The sequence below is a fragment of the Stegodyphus dumicola genome, chromosome 3 (assembly GCF_044657685.1).
Source record: "Stegodyphus dumicola isolate Sdum_Otavi_A_Nest chromosome 3, ASM4465768v1".
NCBI lineage: Eukaryota > Metazoa > Arthropoda > Arachnida > Araneae > Eresidae > Stegodyphus > Stegodyphus dumicola.
This window is the reverse complement of record NC_140770.1, coordinates 9,373,512-9,393,226: the sequence shown is the minus strand read 5'-3', so window position 1 is coordinate 9,393,226 and position 19,715 is coordinate 9,373,512. Positions and strand designations below refer to the sequence as shown.

The following is a 19,715-nucleotide window of genomic DNA, read 5'->3' as shown; positions in this document are numbered from 1 at the left end:
TCCATACGGAAGCCTGAACTCAAAACTACAAATAACTGTCTGATCTAAAAGATACATCTTACAAATATAATCGTTTGTAATATTGTTTAACTAGATGCTACACGGCCAGCCTTTGTCTGCCTTTTAAATGTACCGGAAAAATGTCGAAAGGGAACACCAGACATTGAGTTTAAAAACTGCACAGTTTTACTCTGCAGAACAACTTTTTCAAAAAACAAACCCCCCTCCCAAAAGCACAAATTACAATAAAAATGTATTGTATATAAAAACATTACTATGAAATAAACAGTATCCCTTAATACAAACATTACTTATCCTAATAAATAAATTAACCAACTTCCTGTTGCAAAATCTTAAGAATTCAACTGGTATAACGGAAGCTAAAAACTTTGTTTCCTAAAATCATCCTGCAAAACTTTTCAGTATCTTAAAGAGTGAAATAAGCAATAAATAATGTGAAAGATACACAAAAAACAAAAAAATCTGAAAAGGAAAGTATTATTAATAATATTTTATATCATATTTGCAACAGTCAGCAGTCCATTATACCAAGCATTGAATGACAACCTGTTGCCAAAAACCACATTTCTAAAGGAATGAAACATGAATTAACTAATAACGTATTATAACATATTTTTTCTTCAATATAACTAAAACATCTTGCGAGTTAATAATTAAGACAATTAACTGGGACAAACACCAATTTATTAATGAAGTAACACATACAAAAGAATAAAAGAGAGGGATTTTGTAAATTACATTGTCTGCACTTAAGAGTTCAACTCCCAACTAAAGTTTTGTGTTTCACATGGCCTGTAAAAAGGAAAATGATTGTTTATATTAGGGCAAATCTTGCATCAGGTGACCTAGAACAGATGCTCTGTTTGAAGAATGACTGATGCCATCTGTTACAATGTTGAATGTATTGAATTATGTTGGTCACTGGATTTTCCAATTTCAGAAACTTGTTGATTTGTGGTCACAACTGTTCAATGTCTTTTGGAACAAATTAAGCATTGCACCATAAACTCTTACAATGTTCCACCTAATGCCCAGTTCTAAAATAAGTATAACAGGCCTTTTCATTACATATGATGCCCTGTTTTTCTTTGAGAATAATTCTTTATGTTAAAAAAGTCTTCAATTTCATTAGTTTTTATGCTAAAAAGTTGTTTAATTTCATTAGGTTTATTGCAAAATATGCAGTTTTACTTCATTTAATTTTGCATCCCTTTTTTTCACTTGAAAACCAATTGTAAGAACCAGTGTTTCCTTTATTGTTAATTTCCTATTTTCTTTATATAATCCAGATGTAAGCATTTTATATCCTAACTTAGCAAGTAAGTTACCAATTTCATTGTAATGTGCAAACCTTTTAATTGGGGAAATACTTTCGAAACAAATCTAGGATTCAGTCATGCACATAATAGTATGATATGTAATTTTCAATACATAAAAATGCAACACATCAATACATTTTTAAACCCAATAACAACCTTATATCCAATAATAGAAATTCTTTTTAGAAACATCAAAAGGAAAAAGGCAAAATAATTCTATTTTTAAGAGCCGTACACTTTCAATCAGATGACAGTTGTCATTAGTTTATTTCGGTGAAAATTAAGTAAGACTTTTTATTAATTTTATTAAAATATTTTTATCATTAATCCTTTGTGTAAATTTTAATGTAATGAAAATCATTTTGTCACCAAAGTGAAATGCCAATTTTAGTGTGTGTTGGTCTATATATGTACACATGTATGTAAGCAGACATTAATCTAGAAATATTTATTTGCCATATGATAGTAAAAATATAAAAGCTAAGATAATGATTGATGCTTTAATTATGAAATTTTGTACAAAACCAATCATAACTTTTGTTTATAAATTACATAAGCACTGTCCTTTTATTATAAATAAACATCAAAAGAAAGCATAACAGCAACAAAAACAGGTGTATTTAATTATTGATAATGAGAAATGAATGTGCATTCCTGGTTCTGTAAAATAATATAAAAGCTAAGATAATGATTGGTACTTTAATTATGAAATTTCGTACAAAATCGTAACTTTTTATTAGCTTTTGTTTATAAAATGCATATACACTGTCCTTTTATTATTTATAAATAACCATAAAAAAGAAAAGATAACAGCAATAAAAAAGGTGTATTTATTATTGAAAATGAGAAGAAATGAATGTGCAAACCTGGTTCTGTCAATGCAAAGAAAGTTTCAGTAAAAGGTCGCAGTATTCTCTTGCAGTTTGAAATTTAAAATTTTCAACATGTTCCTGTGAAGTACCCCAACATTTCACATATAGACTACGATTCCTTCAGTCTTTCAAAAAGTGCTGTTTCTAAGTGCAAACCCACAACAGTGGATGGACTCTGGATAGAAGTGGAAGAGGAATAGAAATATTAAGAAAAGCACTTCCATTATGAAAAAATCACATTACAGTCCAGGAAAAAAAAATTATCTGTTCAAATATTTAAAAAATACTCTTTACATTTTGGACATTAATTAAACGGCCCCGAAGTCATTCTAAAATTGTGTATAAGCCCTCTGTACAGGACAAACTGGCGACATGGTTGGCTACCATTTGGTATCACCAATGCAGGTCCCCAAGTTTGGCAACATTAGGTCCGATGCCTGAGTAATTGTAACTGGTCAGGTTCCTTTCTATTACAGCTGTATCTGCCCCTATGTAACTGTAACTGTGTATGCCTTCCAGAAGTTTCGAAAAATAGAACATACTAGCAATTTTTGAGGGAAAACTGTGTAAGACGAGAGAGAACATCAGTTTTAGTTCAGAGCACTGAGAGATCACAGGGTGAGCTTTGCTCTTATTTGTGCTTTGTTTTGTCTTGTGTGGTGGCAATTATAGATTGTGCTCTGTTATACTAAGAAGAGTTGTACAAACATTTTTGTGGAAAAAGTTTTAGATCTAAGAAGTTTTTTTAAAAAAAAAATAAATTTCATTAAGTGAACCAAAGCGAAATTAATAGCTATTCTGGGCAAATTGCCAGTTTGGGTTAATAAATGTAATTCTAGGTATCGAATATATAATGGAGATACTTGGATAACCGGCACTTTGCGAACTTCCTGAAATCGCGTTCGGCAATGGGCGATACGCGCCAAACAGTGGGAAGATATTTTAAGCTGCTAGTTCAGATGTTAATTGAGAAAGGGATATTTTCTTTCTATATGTAGATAATTTCCAGGTAGTTAGGTATAATAGGAATGATTCCATGTATAATTGGTACTCCAGATTTACCTAGGTAATTAGATTTACTTATGTAGCTCACTATGGCACTGTATAGTAATGTAGCAATCTCCAGAACGCAAATTTGAAAGAAGTTCGAATTCTTGAAACTAGGGAGTTCGTTTGGGCTAACAGTAAAGAAATCTACTCGCAACAAACCGACCCAGGTTCGGGTCCCGCTCATGCGACGTTGCACTTCTCACTACTGTTAATAGATGCCGACACAAGCAAGCAACATGCCGAAGCTTTACCGAAACACGCGTTCGTTACAGTAACATCAAAGACGAAATATGTCGCGAAAGATTTTCTGCTGTTAACAAGTATGTGGAGGAAAATAACTTACGTTCACAAGCGCTTCTAGTTCTTAGTAAACGAACTAGTGGTAATTACTCAGAATTACAGATCGTGATAGATAAAAGTGTTTTTGAAGAAATTCGTAACGAGGAGGAGGTAGCGATAGTTTGATAGAAAAAATGGAATGATTATTTAGAGGGGAAAAAACGAATTATTGTTATTTAAATATATTTCAGTGGGAAAAACTGTTTCAGAATACGAGTAGATTCGTCACAAAACGTATTAAATCAAGGTGTTGATTAAATACGCACGTTGAGGTTCACTGTCCTGTCCTTTGTTTTAAATCAGTTTCAATCTGGCAATCTATGTTTCCCAACAAAATACCGTCGTTTGAGTTGGCAACTGTCCTCTGTAAAAAGAAAACAAAGATGGATTCTATTGGTGTAAACATAAGGTTCTTTCTGCCGGTTCTGTGTTTTATATGGGCATTATATGGCACATTTCATTATGTCCGGGTTAATGAGAGGAATATGTGTGATATGACTTATATGTTCGAATATCCTGAGTATCTGGTATGTTTATTTTTTCAAATCATTCTGTGTAATGATATTTTTCAGATTAATTCGAATAGCGGAAAAAAAATTTTCACATCTCATTAATTAAAAAAAAAAAAAAAAAAAACTGCTATGATTCAAATCGACACATAATGTTCATATTTATTTTTCTCTCTAATTAATTTTAGTTTTTAAGCTTAAATATTTGTTGCAATGCAATACTTTAAAAATCTGCAAAATCTTTGTTGTGCAAATTTTCAACAGCCCATTCTCATTTTTATATCAAACTGTATCCCAATATAAGTGTTACGACCTTTCCGAATGTTTTAAGTGCATGATATAAGTGGGATGATTGTAAATGCTTTCTCTCTTGATTTGAAACATTAAGTAATTACATAGCTTTACCTTAGGTAATTACATATCTTCATCGATAAAAGCGCTTAATGTTAATTGTTCCCTGATTTAAGGGTTTTATTTTAAAATTATAAATAAGCTTGAAAAGCATCGTTTTCTCACTATTATTTTTGGTACTTGTCAAAACTGCTAAAGCTTTGGCCAACATTTCAAATTCCCATATTACAGATTAGGAGACCAAATTTGTCGGTTTCTTGGCGCGGAGGTCGTTTTAATTAGGAAATGTAATAATATTTAATAAGGAAAAAATGTATATATTTAATTTTTCTTATTTGTGTATGATGATCAAAATAAAGTAGTACCTCATGGAAAAGATACATCTGAATGAAGGAAGATCTATATTTAAAGTACAATTCTGTTTATTCTGCTCTCTTTGAATAGGAACCTGCATTTACCCCATATTGAGGGACACTCTATTTAAAAGACATTGAAAAAAAGTTTCAGAAATAATATAGAGTTTGAGAAATAAATAAAAATATAAATACTGTTTGTTAGTTATCTTTTTTTCATAGACAAGTATGTGCCCAATGAAAAATAGTTTTGTGACAAGGGAACACTGAAATGAAAAGTTAATTCCTGTCTTCTGAAAAATGTTTTTCAAGAGGAAGAAGGGGAACAATACATTGGGGAAAAGCAAGTTGTGGTGAGGAAAAGGATATGGGCATTAAATGGTAAAAAAAGGATATTTCACTTTCATAGAATTCAAAATCTAGTTATTTTTGCTATGGTTCTCAGCAGGGAAAAGAAAACAGTGTTAGTAAGTTGTAAGGGAATTCAAGACAGGAATCAATGGGAAAGAAATGGTAGTGAGGTGACTGGTCTACCTGCCAAGGCACAGGGATCTCATTATGTGGATAGAAATAAAACTTCTATCATTCTTAGTTCTTGCTATGTTATTTTTGTGTACCTTCAAACATTAAATAAAAAACTGATATAATTCATGTAGTAGAAATTGAAAAACCAAATAACTCATGTGCTAAAGGGTAGAGAAGAAATAAAATTATTATTGATGTCTAATTCAAATGAGCACCAAGACTGTTAAATTTTGAAATACTGAAACATGTGGTGGTGTGGTGTGGTGTATTTAATTATGGCAAAGCACACTAGGGCTATCTGCCTAAGGGGAGGGATGCCTTTCGTGGAGGACTTTCTAAGGGAAACTGGCTCGTAAACACATGGGGAAAACCACGAAAACGCCCATGCAGCCAGCCCGTTCGCGGGATTAAAACCTCGGACCAAACTACCAATGTTCAGCGTCTTTACCGCTCGGCCGCTGGTGGGCTCCTGAAACATGTGAAAGGGAAACAATATTGTTTGATTGATATTTTTTGTAGGAGCAAACAGTATTCCTGTAAATAAAGTGTTATTGCAAGAAAAGCTAAAAGAAATTTGGGAAATTCTGGGATTGAAAACTTGGGAAAATATATTTCAGGATACTCCTTAGTGAAAACTGGCAATTTTTTTGGTGCCATTCTTGTTTACATGCAATGCCGATCCAAGTAAAGTCCAAAACACACAAAAATTATAAAATAAACTGCTCAATAACTCAATAAACTGTGCTTTAAATCAAAATAAAACAAGAAAATAATATAAAAATGTGTTGAATAAATAATATAAAAATAAATATAATAATAAATAATATAAAAATATGAATGAAAATAATATTAAAAAAATGGAAATACATGTTATCTAACCTGTGTAGTATAGAAAGGAAATATCAGCTTACCTTATTTATAAACTTTTGTGTCATTAGTGTGTCACACACAAAATTTCTTAACAGCATCCAAAAACTGTTTAAAATTATCTGAACTAAAATGTGCATGCTGATGTCAACACATAAATATACAAAAGTAAAAATCAAAAATATCCTCTGTACTGCCGGTGGCATTTCTTTCAAAAGTCCCTTTTTATTACATCCCACATACCTTCCATAGTGTTGATATGAGCTCTGGTTTCCAAATCCTTAAATCTCACTGTGTAATTTACTGAGAGGGGAACAAAGCCATTCAAAGCTTCATTTACACAGCAATCAATCAAAGTTTTCCTTCCCATTCATTCCAAAGCGTACAGAAACTTCAGGTTAATCGTACTACCAGCAGGCAGTTTACAGTGTAAAGAACAAAATAAGCAATGGACTTTCTAACCAACATCCAGTGCATACATAAGCCTTGAGAAATATTTTTCCAATAGTCAAAATAACTGCAGTCACACATTATAACCAACAACATCATAATAGGGTTTCCATAACATTCAATGTAAAATATTCATGTTACCATAAATGAAACAACTATTTGACGACAATCTAAGGGGTACCCTAAAATATAGACTATTCCAAAACTTCAAAGTATCAAATGGTTGGTTAGAAAAATATAAGCAAAGACATAATATTAAGACTATTTGTGGTGAAGAAAAATCAGTAGATATGCAATGTGTAACAGACTGGATAAAAAAAAACTAAAAGAAATTTATGAAGGATATGAGGCTAAAAATATCTACAGTGCGAATGAAACAGAATTATTTTATCCAATTTTGCCTGAGTTCTATGCTTCAAAGAAGAAAAGTGCTCTGATGGTTAAAAGCTCTAAGGAACATATCACTGTGCTGCTTTGCTGTAACATGGAAAGAAAGGTTGAGCAACCACTTGTAATTAGAAAGGCCAAAAACCAAAGCAGCTTCAAACAGATCAGTCCGAAAGCTTTATTGATCCATTGGCATCATAATAAAAAGTCATGGATGGTTTAAAGCATAATGACAGAATGGTAGATTGCTCTTGATGCAACAATGTCTACAGAAAAATAGGAATATTTTGCTATTTCTTGACAATTTATCAACCATTTGATATAGGTGAAATTAGTGTTTTCTCCACCTAATGCAACATTAGGACCTTTGGACCAAAGTATAAACAGAAGCTTTTTTTTTTATTATAGATTGTAGTGTCTTTACAACATGTTCTTTGTCAAGCTGCTTGCAAAAACAGTTATAGGGTTTCAAAATATCTTAATGTTTTGAGTGCTATTCAGTGGACAACAAAGGCTGTTAAATCCATATAACAAAGTTGTGTTCAGTGCTGTTTTGAAAAAGCAGTCTTTATGAATTTTAATCTTGAGTGCTTTCAGTGAAAATACTACTAATGAAAATGAATTGTTTGAACTTGCCAAAATGAGTGGCAGTGCTCAAATGCAAGAATATTTAGAAATCGATGAAAACTCGTGTACTGAAGAAAACAATAACAACATAGAGTCTTTTATCTCAACTGTAGATGGTGATGTGAGCTTTAATAAAAATAATTTGAAAAGCAGTGAAGAAGATGGAAAAGTGATGAAATAAAAGATGAAACATGTGACATAAAAAAAGCTATATAGATGCCTTAAAATACATCTCCCAAATATAGACATTCATGGTAACTGTTGGTGACATTCAAGGACTTGTAACTGTGACTTAAGTATTTATGTAGAAAAAAGTGCTTGCAGTGCATAGACTTTCAAACAACCCCATGTAACAGATTTTCAATAAGTTTCAATATGCTGTTCATTTTGTATATTTTTACAAAAATTAAACATTTTTAATTAAGAATTTTTGTTTTTCATGAACTTCAAATTCAAATACACCTGTGACTATATAGCTTATTTAAATTTTTTATTATGTATGATGAGACACCTCTATTTAAGGGACAAAATGTCTGGTCCAGTGGGTATCTCTTATTGGGAGGTATTACTGTATTTTAAGCATATCATTCTTTATTAGAATTTTGAATAATTACATATAAGCACTTTGCTAGAAACAGAATATTTTTTACATGTTCTTTATGTGAAATTTACAACTGCGTATGATAATTTTTTTTATACCTTATAAATTATAAATTATTTACCACCTTATAAATTATAAATGAGTGAATTTTCAATACCTGTATTGTACTTGAGTCACATGTTACATATCTGCTGTCAGAATAATCATTATCTATTAGAAGTTGAGACTAATATATAGTGAAGACTGGTGTTTGCATTTTGGATAATGGTAACTCTTAAGAGTTGTCATTTTTAATTATAAACTATAAAAACTGATCACAATTAAACAATTAGAGCAGTTCCAGCTTTATACCTCTTCAAAAAACAAAGTAACTGAAGTTCAAGAAAGGAAAATTATTATATTGATTTTTATGTTCCCTTTTTATTCCAAAACTTGCTCATGATGTGATGGGCTTTGGCACACAGTTAACAAAAAAGAACGGAACTACAGTAGACTCCCAATTATCTGTGCCTGCTGCACAAAGGGTTTTTTTTTTTTTTTTTTTTTTTACGAACGTGAAGCAAAGAAAATAAAAGAGTTCACAAAACTGAGAGAAACGTTAAATTTGCTAACATCGTGCTTATTTATGGCAAAAATATCCTAGGCCTTCTCGGAACCTTCCCCCCTGATGAGTACATGGAGGTAGGAAGCTACCTCCATGGATGAGTAAGTGATTTCTTACTCACCCTTGCAATGCCCGCTCCACCGCCCTCTCTCGTCTTAATCTTGCTGACATGTCCACTTCCTCCCACTCATCATTGTTAGTTTAAGCCTGATAGTGTTTGCGAACCAGTCGGAGTTAATTTCTTATCTTTTATTGTGTTCAGTGCTTGTCCTTTTTGGTTTTGTGTTTTTCGTTACCGATTTAAAATGTCAAGAAAACAATAGAAGGTTGTGTTGTAGATTTCGCAAAAACCATAATTAATTTCCAAAGTAGCAAACGGCGCTACAAGGCAGCAGATGGAATTGGATTACGGAATCGCAGAAACAGCAGTGCGTGACATTCTAAAGCAAAAAAAGAAACTGGTGAACTTTGCATCAATGTCAGACAGTGCTTCCGCAATGAAAACGTGAAAAACTATGAAGGGTACCTTTGATGAGCTAGACATGGCATTCACAGAGTGGTTAGCTCAAGTTCGAAAAGAGGGTACTCCTGTAAATGGTCCTATCACATTGCGGAAAAGGCAAAAACCTTTTTTGAGTTGTTAGGCCTGAAAGGAAACTTTGATGCGTCTTCTGACTGGTTGACTCGTTTTAAGCAGCGACATGGAATTCGAGAAATTGGACTTATACTAATGGGGAGAATATATTAAGCATAATAAGCTAAAATATTACGCGTTAATTTAAACATTTCCTGCTGTTTATTTTACGTTTTATTGTACATAAAACGATTTTTCAAAGTTTGAATGACTGTTTTCTTATTTGCTATACCTGTTTTTAGTTTTTTTCGGATTATCCGGGGCAGCCGTGCCACCCAATTCTGCAGATAATCGGGAGTGTACTGTACTCTTATATGCGCTTTCAGGTCGCCAAACATTTTTGGCAAGAAACTCCATGGTGCCATATCACTATCTAAATTTTTTTTCTACATTTCAAACTTTAAGCCTAAATTGTCTCCAAAAATGCGGTTTTTGCATGTGCAAAAACCATATTTTGAACACACAATTTAAGCTAAAAAATCTGAAACAAAAACAAAAAAATTAGATAGCAAAAACATAAAGTTTCTAACCAAAAATATTTGACAAGAATCCATGCACACAGCAATATGTTTTAACTTTAAAAAAAAAACTATGAATTGCACAATCTAGGCAGCAAAAGAATCTACGAACTACACACACCTCACTTTAATACATTAACATAACAACAATAAATTTCAAAGAATACCATGTACACAGCATTCTGTTTAAACTTGAAAAAACATCTAGGCATTGTGGACAAATCAACAAAATAAACTAAAATAAATTATAAACAATTCAAATAACAACAGAAATTCATAGTTAAAAAAAAATGAACATAACATTCTATGGTTAATCTTTGGATTATGGTAACTTGGCGATTTTTTGGCAACCAACCCTGCTACAGCAACCTGCTAGTTTTGTTTTGGACGCCATTTTGTTTTCACGAAGTAAAGGCTTTTTTTTTTTTTTTTTTACTCAAAATTTTTTTCCAACAATCTGCTAGCCAAATTGCGCTTATCCTAGAACTTTTATGGAACAAAAGGGCTTAATCATGAGGAAGATTAGGTTCAATATTGGGAGAAAGTGCAGAATCGCCCACTGCTTGCCGCGTTTTTAAGAATTGCACATACACGGTATCCATGTACACGTCGACCTATTTTCACTTAAAAAAACATCCCAGAATTGCACAAAAATGGCATTGCGCACACTCTTGACTTTATCCATGTACACTGCTAAAGTCCTAGCTAGTAACCTTTATCACCTTATCAAAATGTCGCCAAACTACCTGTTACCATATTCCAAAGATTAGCCCATTCTACAAAATAAAAACAATAAAATAAAATGCACTTACCATGATACATACGTGAATAAAATTTCGCCAGTCACACAACATCTGTCAACAAAAGTGCCACGATTTTGCTATATTACATGTCTTTCTGCAATTCAAAATTTCGAAAGTAACAATGAAAACTTCCTTCAAAGTGAACTTACTACACAAAAACCACGATCCAAATCTTAAACTCTGCTGACAGCCCCATACTTGATCAACAACCGTTTCACTGCAAACCCACACAAGTCTATTAGAAATGCCATTCTTCATCTGAGTTCTCATATCAGCTCCGCATTTTGGACACGCCAAACTCCGTTTTAAAAGTTTTGACTCCCACAGAAATTCCAAAAATGCACTTCTATCCGCATAAACACACCTGTGAGCAAAGGACTCATTAACAACTCCGACATCGTACCTTTTAATACTAAATTTACTTTCCACACAATATAAAATACACGACTAAAATCTTGCCACCACGTCTCTAAGTTTCAATGTCAAAAGGGTTGCCATACAAACAGCATCGTCCAACAAACCATCCCATAGCATGGAATCGTGCCACAAACCAGCGCAGGACACGTATCACCACATTTGGTGATCTTAGGGTGGTGCATATAAAAGTAGAGCCAAAAGAACCATGAAATAAAAGGCACACAGTTAACTAAACACAATCATAAACCTCCTGCTGAAGAGGGTACGGTACCTGTTGCCCTCGAAATCAATTAAGGTCTTGACTAAATCTACGGCAAACTCAATGTTGTTGCATTACTGATTTTATGTTTCTCTTGGCATGTAAGTTAAATTTTATTTTTGCATTTGTTTGTCAAAAGTTATTGAAATAAAACACTTCAATCCCTTGCTAAATTGGTAGTGGTATCCCACAGGCAAGAATCTGTGTGATACCGATAGACATTGATGAATATTTCTCCATCAATGTGAAATGAAGATGTATTATGTGCGCATCAGCATGTGGTCAGTGACATTATTCAGAATTTATTTAAGGATATTATTTAAAAATGTATTAAATGAATTTACATCGTGTATGATCCATTAGCATTTTTAGGGATATTTACAACAGTATGAAAATTATGTGTGAAAGTTGAAGTATTTGTTCATCCTTTAACTGGATATTTGTATCTGCAGTTAGGTTTAGTTTTGAACATTTCTTCATTTAGTATGACATATTCTGCATCAAGTAGTTTTGTTACATAAATACTCCAAACAAGGTAATATTAAAATAGAAGTGTGAACAGTTTAGTTCCAAGTTATCTTAATAGAAATTTTCTAATTATAGTGTTTAAATAAAAATTAATATTTGAAATATTTATTGTAGTAATAATTCATTTGGTTTAGTTCATTTTATTTATCATTACCTTCTTTTCGTGCATTTTAATTTCACTTTAAAGATCATTGAATCTATGAACAGTAAAAGTTAACATCTTTCATTTATTTATTTACTAGAAAGATAATTTATATAATTTATCAATTAGTTTATTTTTGCTTAGCTAATTTATATATTTAAATTAAAGATTAGTTAGTTAAAGTTTTAAAGTCTTAATTTAATTAAAGATTTTTGTTTAAATATTTCTATTTAAAAGTATTTATAATCCCATTAATAAAATTTGCAACATTATAATTATGAACTGTAGTAAAACTATTTGTTATTTCTTATATTTTTTTTTTTTTTTTGGTACTTGCTAATACTCTGCCCAAACCTGAAAAGAATTCACTATGCACGCTATGTGGCTAAAATAGGCAACCGATGACAGTGCCAAAATATATTTATATAGCAACCTCAGAGTATGATGAACAATGTTTATTAATGTTTGTTCTTATAGCATTGAGTGCATTTTTTTTTCTTTTTTGCAAGGGACTGTGGAGTATGCCAGCTGATAAAAACAAAAAGCTTTGCATTTTTTTTCAGAAATATGACAGTTTGTCCAACAGTAGAGAATGCTAAAATTCACTTTCCATGAAGTTGTACTTCATAAACAATCAAATTCTATGGATTATTATATGCTTTAATGCTGTGTACACAGCAATCTGTTTTCGCTGACGAAAACATCAGAGAATTGGGAAAATTCAACATTAAAGCATATAATAATCCATAGAATTTGATTGTTTATGGTACACAGCAAAACCACAGCTTCTGCAATTCAAATTAGTGCAATACTCTGTGTTTCTTTAAATGAAAATATACTACTGTATACACAGAAAGAAAAGCAGATAAAAAAGGATAAGTGTTTTATTATTTTTAATACTGTTAATTGATTGCTATTTTATGTAATTCGTAATGCAACATCATTTTTTAAAATGGCTGTTACGTTTTGTTATGTAGGTTGGCAAAAAATTAGTTGCCAAGGTTACTAAAGTGATTGATAAATAATCCAACTTTTTGGGAGGTTTGAGCAGATAATCAAAAAGTACCTATTTTACTAATATTTAATTTATAATTAAATTTTAAAACTAGAATTTAATTTTTTTATCGATATATTTTACGAGGCCTGTAGATATACTGATTTATTCAGATTAATAGGTCGTCTCCCACTTCCAACCCAGAATAAATTTTCAAAATTGCTATAATTTTTTTTTTCCCTGTTTTCTAGAAAATCCCTTTGAAGTATGAAGTGGCAAGCAAGTTTCCTCGCTATAGTTTATATATTTATGGTGAAGGGTAAGTTGTATTATAATGCAGTAGTCTATAGTCTTTTCATCTTTTTGTATTTTATTTTCAAATAGAAGCATTTCATCTGTAGTATTACGCATATAATGCATTTAGATATTTTACTACCTTTTTGTTTTACAAGCCTTTTTCATACAAATATTAAAAAATATCTGTTATTTTATTTAGCTTATCTTTATATGCATAATTCTGATTATTAAACATACTTTATAATTCTGATTATTTAATTTGATGTGTTAAAATATGCAACTGTTTATCCTCTCCATAGCAACTACTTCTCAAAATAACCTGTGTTTCTAACAATATAAATAAACATCAGTATTAATAATTACAGTGTTGTCTAAAATAACCACTGATGCCTGACTGTGTCAAGCCCATTATGTATTGTTGCATGCGTATGGATTCGTTTGAATTGAATGCATAAGTCCAATGAAAAATGAACAAATTTATTATTATCACAACAAAAATGCTTAAATTTCTTCATATTCGTGCAGTATTACAATATATCACAGAAGTTATCTTTTAACTACTCAAATGTTCAAGAGAACTTAATTCAAAATAGGTAGAGAAAGCTAATCCGCGAATTCGCTATAATTAACAAGAGCAGTTTTCTAAACAAACTCTTAAAACAACAACAAACTGAGTAACTCACTGACTAACTAAATTGAGAGGTTTTCCTCCTTTTTATAAGATTTTTAAATCGCGCGCGAGAACTTTCTGGAACTTTTTCGAAATCAAAAAGAGATATTTATTTATTTAATGTTAAATGCACACGCTCTTGTATTTTTAATCTTCCGGCTTAGCTTTCTTTTAATATTCGCCACGCGCTGCACTGCACTGCACGGCGAATAAAACAATTTTATTTATAATTCAACTAACATTAGCTATTTAAATACCAAATTTGTAACACTATGTATTAAGCCAAATGTTGAAATGTTTAAATTTGTTACCAAATTGAAATATTTTATGTTTTAAATTAATCAGTTATATTTCCTCTCTGACTATAACAGCAAACTGTGATAAAACACATTTCTGAATCATTAGTTTGATTATTTATATTATGTAATTTAACTTACAAATTTAATTCTGCACTTACAATATAGTAGTCTTTAAATAATTTATCACATTCTTGAATTAGTTATGCTAAATATATCACAATACTCAAGTGGCACCAAAACTGCTCATTTTTCATTTGTTCAGTCACGAGAAGAGATTCTGAGCATCGCTCCTTTCACAATTTTATATTGCTGTGCTGTATTCCTGTATAAATTTCACCTTTCTTTCTTCTGTTATAAGAAAATCCCACAATTACAAGTTTTAAAATCAAATTTGAGACAAAAATAATAATTTTTCTATTAAAATCATTGGAATATAACATAACACATACAAAAGTCATGACATTGGTTGTTAAAAATCAACGAATTTTTTTGCCAGAGTTTGGTGTATTCTAAAACTTTGGTGATTTCTACTAAGTGGTTACAATAATATTTAAGTATTCCCTAATTTTAGATAATGGCTACCAGCTATTTTAGCGTGCTCACAAAAGGCTGTAGTCAATAGAAGAAGCTAGGTCAGTTGAACTTCATTTATACACTTTTATACACATTTAGGCATTCCATTAATAAAGAGTTGTAAATGTATACCATAATTTTGGACAAAATTAAATTCTTAATACAGTCAAAAGTCGTTAATTCGGACACCCATAATCTGGAATGATCTATAATCCGGACCTCAAAGCTAAAAACTTTCTGCGCATGCGCCACGTTGGCACATGCGCACAGGCGTTTCACGCGTGCGCGTAAGACCTTGACTACTGCACATATGTGTGTGCGCAAGTGCAGAATACGTTTTCGCCTGCGCGTTTAATGTATAACGGACGGTGTAAGCTAAAATTATCTAATTATCTATTTCAGTTAATGTTAATGATTGCGTTGTTCTTTAATCTTCGAATTGGATCCCGCTTATTATGTTTTGCAGACTGTAAGAGCAATTTTATAAAAGTAAACTTGAACTTTCGATTATGTCAAATAGAATTTCCGATGCTGGAACCTCCAAAGGATCTACAAAACAAAAGTATGTTTCGATGTCCAACAAACAAAAAGTGGAATTGCTGCAAAAAATGGATAAAGACATGAAGAATGTGACAGAGAGGTTAGTGAAAACGAAAAAATTTCGATTGAGAAGTTAGTCGGTATTCTCGGCACAGTAATTAACGGGACTTGAACAGCGGGACTTTGTAACTGAACAAGAAATTATGTGTGTTTATAGAATTAAAAAGAAAGTATTATCACATAAAATGAAGCAACTTAAACAACTTACATTGAAAGAAATGTTTAATAAAGTAAACAAATAAATATTAAGCTTTTTTTTTTTTTTTCTAAATTTTGATACCCTTTAAATCATAATTGTTCTTTATTTCATAAATTACGGTTTCATATTTTTAATTTGTAATTTCTGCATGCCATCTTACCAGATTTAAACTGATGATCTATAATCCGGAAAAATCGATAATCCGGAATCGCCGAGTCAAAAGTCGTTAATCCAGACTCGTCGGGACTTCGGCAATTCCGGATTATAGATCATCAGTTTAAATCTGGTAAGATGGCATGCAGAAATTACAAAATTAAAAATATGAAACCGTAATTTATGAAATAAAGAACAATTATGATCTAAAGGGTATCAAAATTTACAAAACGAAAAAGCTTAATATTTATTTGTTTACTTTATTAAACATTTCTTTCAATGTAAGTTGTTTAAGTTGCTTCATTTCATGTGATAATACTTTCTCTTTAATTCTATTAAACAGACATAATTTCTTGTTTAGTTACTAAGTTCCGCTGTTCAAGTCCTATAATTGCTGTGTCGAGAATACCGACTAATTTGTCAATCAAAATTTTTTGGTTTTTAATAATCTCTGTGTCACTTTCTTCACTATCGGAAGCGAATTATAATGACGAGGAACTTGTTTTAAATCATATCAAAGACGGAGTACATCGAGATGAAATACTACATTTAGTAAAGAATTATAAGCCAAATAAAATAAAAACATCTGCCTTGAAGATAAGGATAGTGCTGACAGATCAACTTCCAATTCATTGCGCGCTGCGGCGTTCTCCCCGCCGAGCAGCGTGAAATTGATAAACATATCTCGGATTTCGAAACATACTTTCGCTTTACACCCTTTACATATTAGCAAATATATATCGGAAATTCTATTTGATATAATCGAAAGTTCAAGCTTACTTTTATAAAATTGCTCTAACAGACTGCAAAAAATAATAAGCCGGATCTAATTCGAAGATTTAGGAACAACACAGTCTGCAACATTAACTGAATTAGGTAATTTTAGCTTAGCTTATACCATCCGTTATACATTAAACACACATTCGTTAACGTATTTTGCGCATACGCATATTCGCAGCCCTAGAGGTGTTACGCGCATGTGTCAATGCGACGCATGTGCAGAAAGTTTGTAGCTTTGAGGTCCGGATTATGGGTGTCCGAATTAACGACTTTTGACTGTACTGTCATTTCAATAAAAAACACATCTAAATGTATACCTTGTTCTCAGATGGAGGTAGTAATAAGTACCAACTATATATAAATGACTAATATTGGTGGTATTAATAAAATATTACCACACTTCAATATTCATGTGACACTTTCAGTATTCAAGTAGTGCTAAGAAAAGACTTTTGTGGGGTAAATTCATTATACAAATTGATAATCATCAGTTATCATCTTCCCAAAAAGACCAGAGTTGCTTAGAACCATGAATTGTAACTATGGAGAGGTACATTGTGTATATACTGCTTGTTTATAGATAATTGTATTATTCATATACATTATATACTGCATCATTCATAATTGCAATAACTGAATGATTATGTAAATTTAATATATGTATCTACATTATAATGTATTTTGGTTTTTTATTAGGAAATATGCTGAATCACTCAAGTGAGTATTTAAAAAATTTTTTTGTTAAAAAGTCATTTCATGTTATTATTTATAATTATATTACTACTATTTCCTAACTACAATTTGCATATTTTCCATTATTTCTTTCCACCAACCTATATACGAGGAGTGGCTATAGTGCTCCGCTTGCAGGCGAGAGTGCGGCTCTTATGCAAATAAATTATGTGTATGAAATATGGTAAACTGAAACTACCGAGTGCCTAAAAAAATTAATTCATTTTGTTTCTTTTTAGAAAGTTATTATTGAACTTAAATTGCTCAATGTTGAAACATAATTATTTCATTTCTTGTTAGTTAAGAAACTTGATAATATTATTTAAAATAAAAACAAAATCATCAACAACAAACAAATTGCACTGATTTTATCAAACAAATTTTTAAGGGAAATTTTTAAATGTTAGATTTGCTTGTGGATGCTTGTGGATGTGTGATAGATTAACATTTGCAAAGAAAAAAATCATGGAAGAGTTGGAATGTTTAAAAACTGAAGGAAAATACTTTTTACTACATCAACCTATAATTAGAGAAAACAAACACATGGTAAAACTTTGTTTTGTCTTCGATGCATCATCATATGCTGAAGGCAAACTATCATCGAGTGGTCATTTAAAATCAGTGTTTCTTTCTGTCTGAAACCTGTTTCACACACTAATTTAAAAATAATATAAATGTGGATATAGGGCTTTTGAAAACTCTAATTGTGGCTATCCAACTTTCCTGAATTCTAACACAGGGCGTCGGAGTCGGGCAAATTTTTAGGTATAAGGAGTTGGAGCTGGAGTCGCTAAAAACAGGTAGACTCCGACTTGAGTTTTTGTTGGACAGTTTGAATTTGAAATGAAATTAAAGTGAAATGAAAAGAATTAATGACAAACTGAGTTATTATTTTTATCTATGGACTACATACATTAATGAATATTTATTTTCTATTTTATTGACATATTAATAAATAAATATAGGGAGGAGGATGGATGTGATATTTGTCATTAGTGATTAAACTGATTCGTTTAGTTACTTTAGCTACGAATCTCACTGGTAAATTTAGGTATGCAGAAGTAGAAGCAAGAACTCCTAAAATTGATGCCATTCTTAGGAAGCGAGCAGGAAAAGGAGCAATTATTGATCAAGCAACGCGATGGAGAAGTACATATTTGATGATATAGAGATTGTTAGAATTAAGAACGTTTTTAGAAGATGCATATAACCCTAATGTTTCACTAACAGAAAGACTGTGGAATGATCTTTCAGAATTGGAAACTCTTCTTTGTACACCGTTTATAACCACAAAAAAAGCTACAATCTGAAGAATTAAGAGGAGGCGAAAATGGAAGAATGTGATGTTTGTTCTTTCTGAAAGGGGGGTTATTGCAGAAGGAATCATTTTTCAATGAAGAAAAGAGAAACTAGTTTGCTAGACAATGAGATCTTGCTGGGTTCAATATATATAGATCCATACCTGCCAACTTTTACGAATTTTTCGTAATTTTTACGAAAGTGTGTTTGTCTTTACGATTTTACGATCGTAATCCATTTTTTACGATTTTTTTTCCTTTTTCAAGTGTTTTTAGTGATTTTTGTCGAAATTTTAGAATTTTTCGCCAATTCAGCAATTTTTGCCAATTGTATCGTGTTTTACCGCCAACTACCGACTACTTCGAATCCAGTAACCTGCGGTTTCTCCCAACTCGCCGCTTAACCAGCCAATCCAATGCGCTGAACTTGTTTCTCCCACTCTTTTCTTTGTGGGCACCAGATTATTTTTTCGCGTTCGCTTCAGCAGCAAGGGAATTACTCAGCGAGCGTGGATTGACACATTCTCGTAATTTCACACAGTAATGCTGAGTGCGAGAGAGTCTTCAGTGTAGTGAAGAAAAACAAAACTATGTTTCGTTCTTCAATTTCACCAAAAACTCTAGAGGTTTAATCCTAGTATCCGGTGTACACGGGATTTGGCTACTTTTGGCGACTTCATGATGAGCAGTAAAAACGGGACATATACGGTGAGTAGTTAACGGGTCATTCAAAGAAAATATACAGTTAAACATAGTATATAGTATGTATATAATATATATACTATGTGTGTATAATATATATATAGACGTTCTTTGGATCATTTTTGGTGTTGGCGATAATTTTCAAAGTCGCGCCAAGGCTGCACCGTATACTAGGATTTTACCACTCTAGAAAACATTTTAATTGCTAAATGTTATGAGGAAACTAATTGTTATGACAGGAA

General features: G+C 31.7%; 1 protein-coding gene across 3 annotated transcripts in view; it reads left to right on the top strand.

Moving 5' to 3' along the window:
* Positions 1–3,985: 3,985 nt before the first annotated feature.
* The window catches only part of PGAP1 (GPI inositol-deacylase), a 127,965-nt gene continuing 112,235 nt past the window's right edge, over positions 3,986–19,715 (top strand). For all 3 annotated transcript variants that reach the window (XM_035369072.2, XM_035369073.2, XM_035369071.2), the window contains exons 1-3: positions 3,986–4,128; positions 13,422–13,489; positions 17,438–17,458. In XM_035369072.2, the coding sequence (XP_035224963.2) occupies positions 4,087–4,128; positions 13,422–13,489; positions 17,438–17,458 (131 nt within the window). In that variant the 5' untranslated portion in view covers positions 3,986–4,086. The remainder of the gene's footprint in view (positions 4,129–13,421; positions 13,490–17,437; positions 17,459–19,715) is intronic.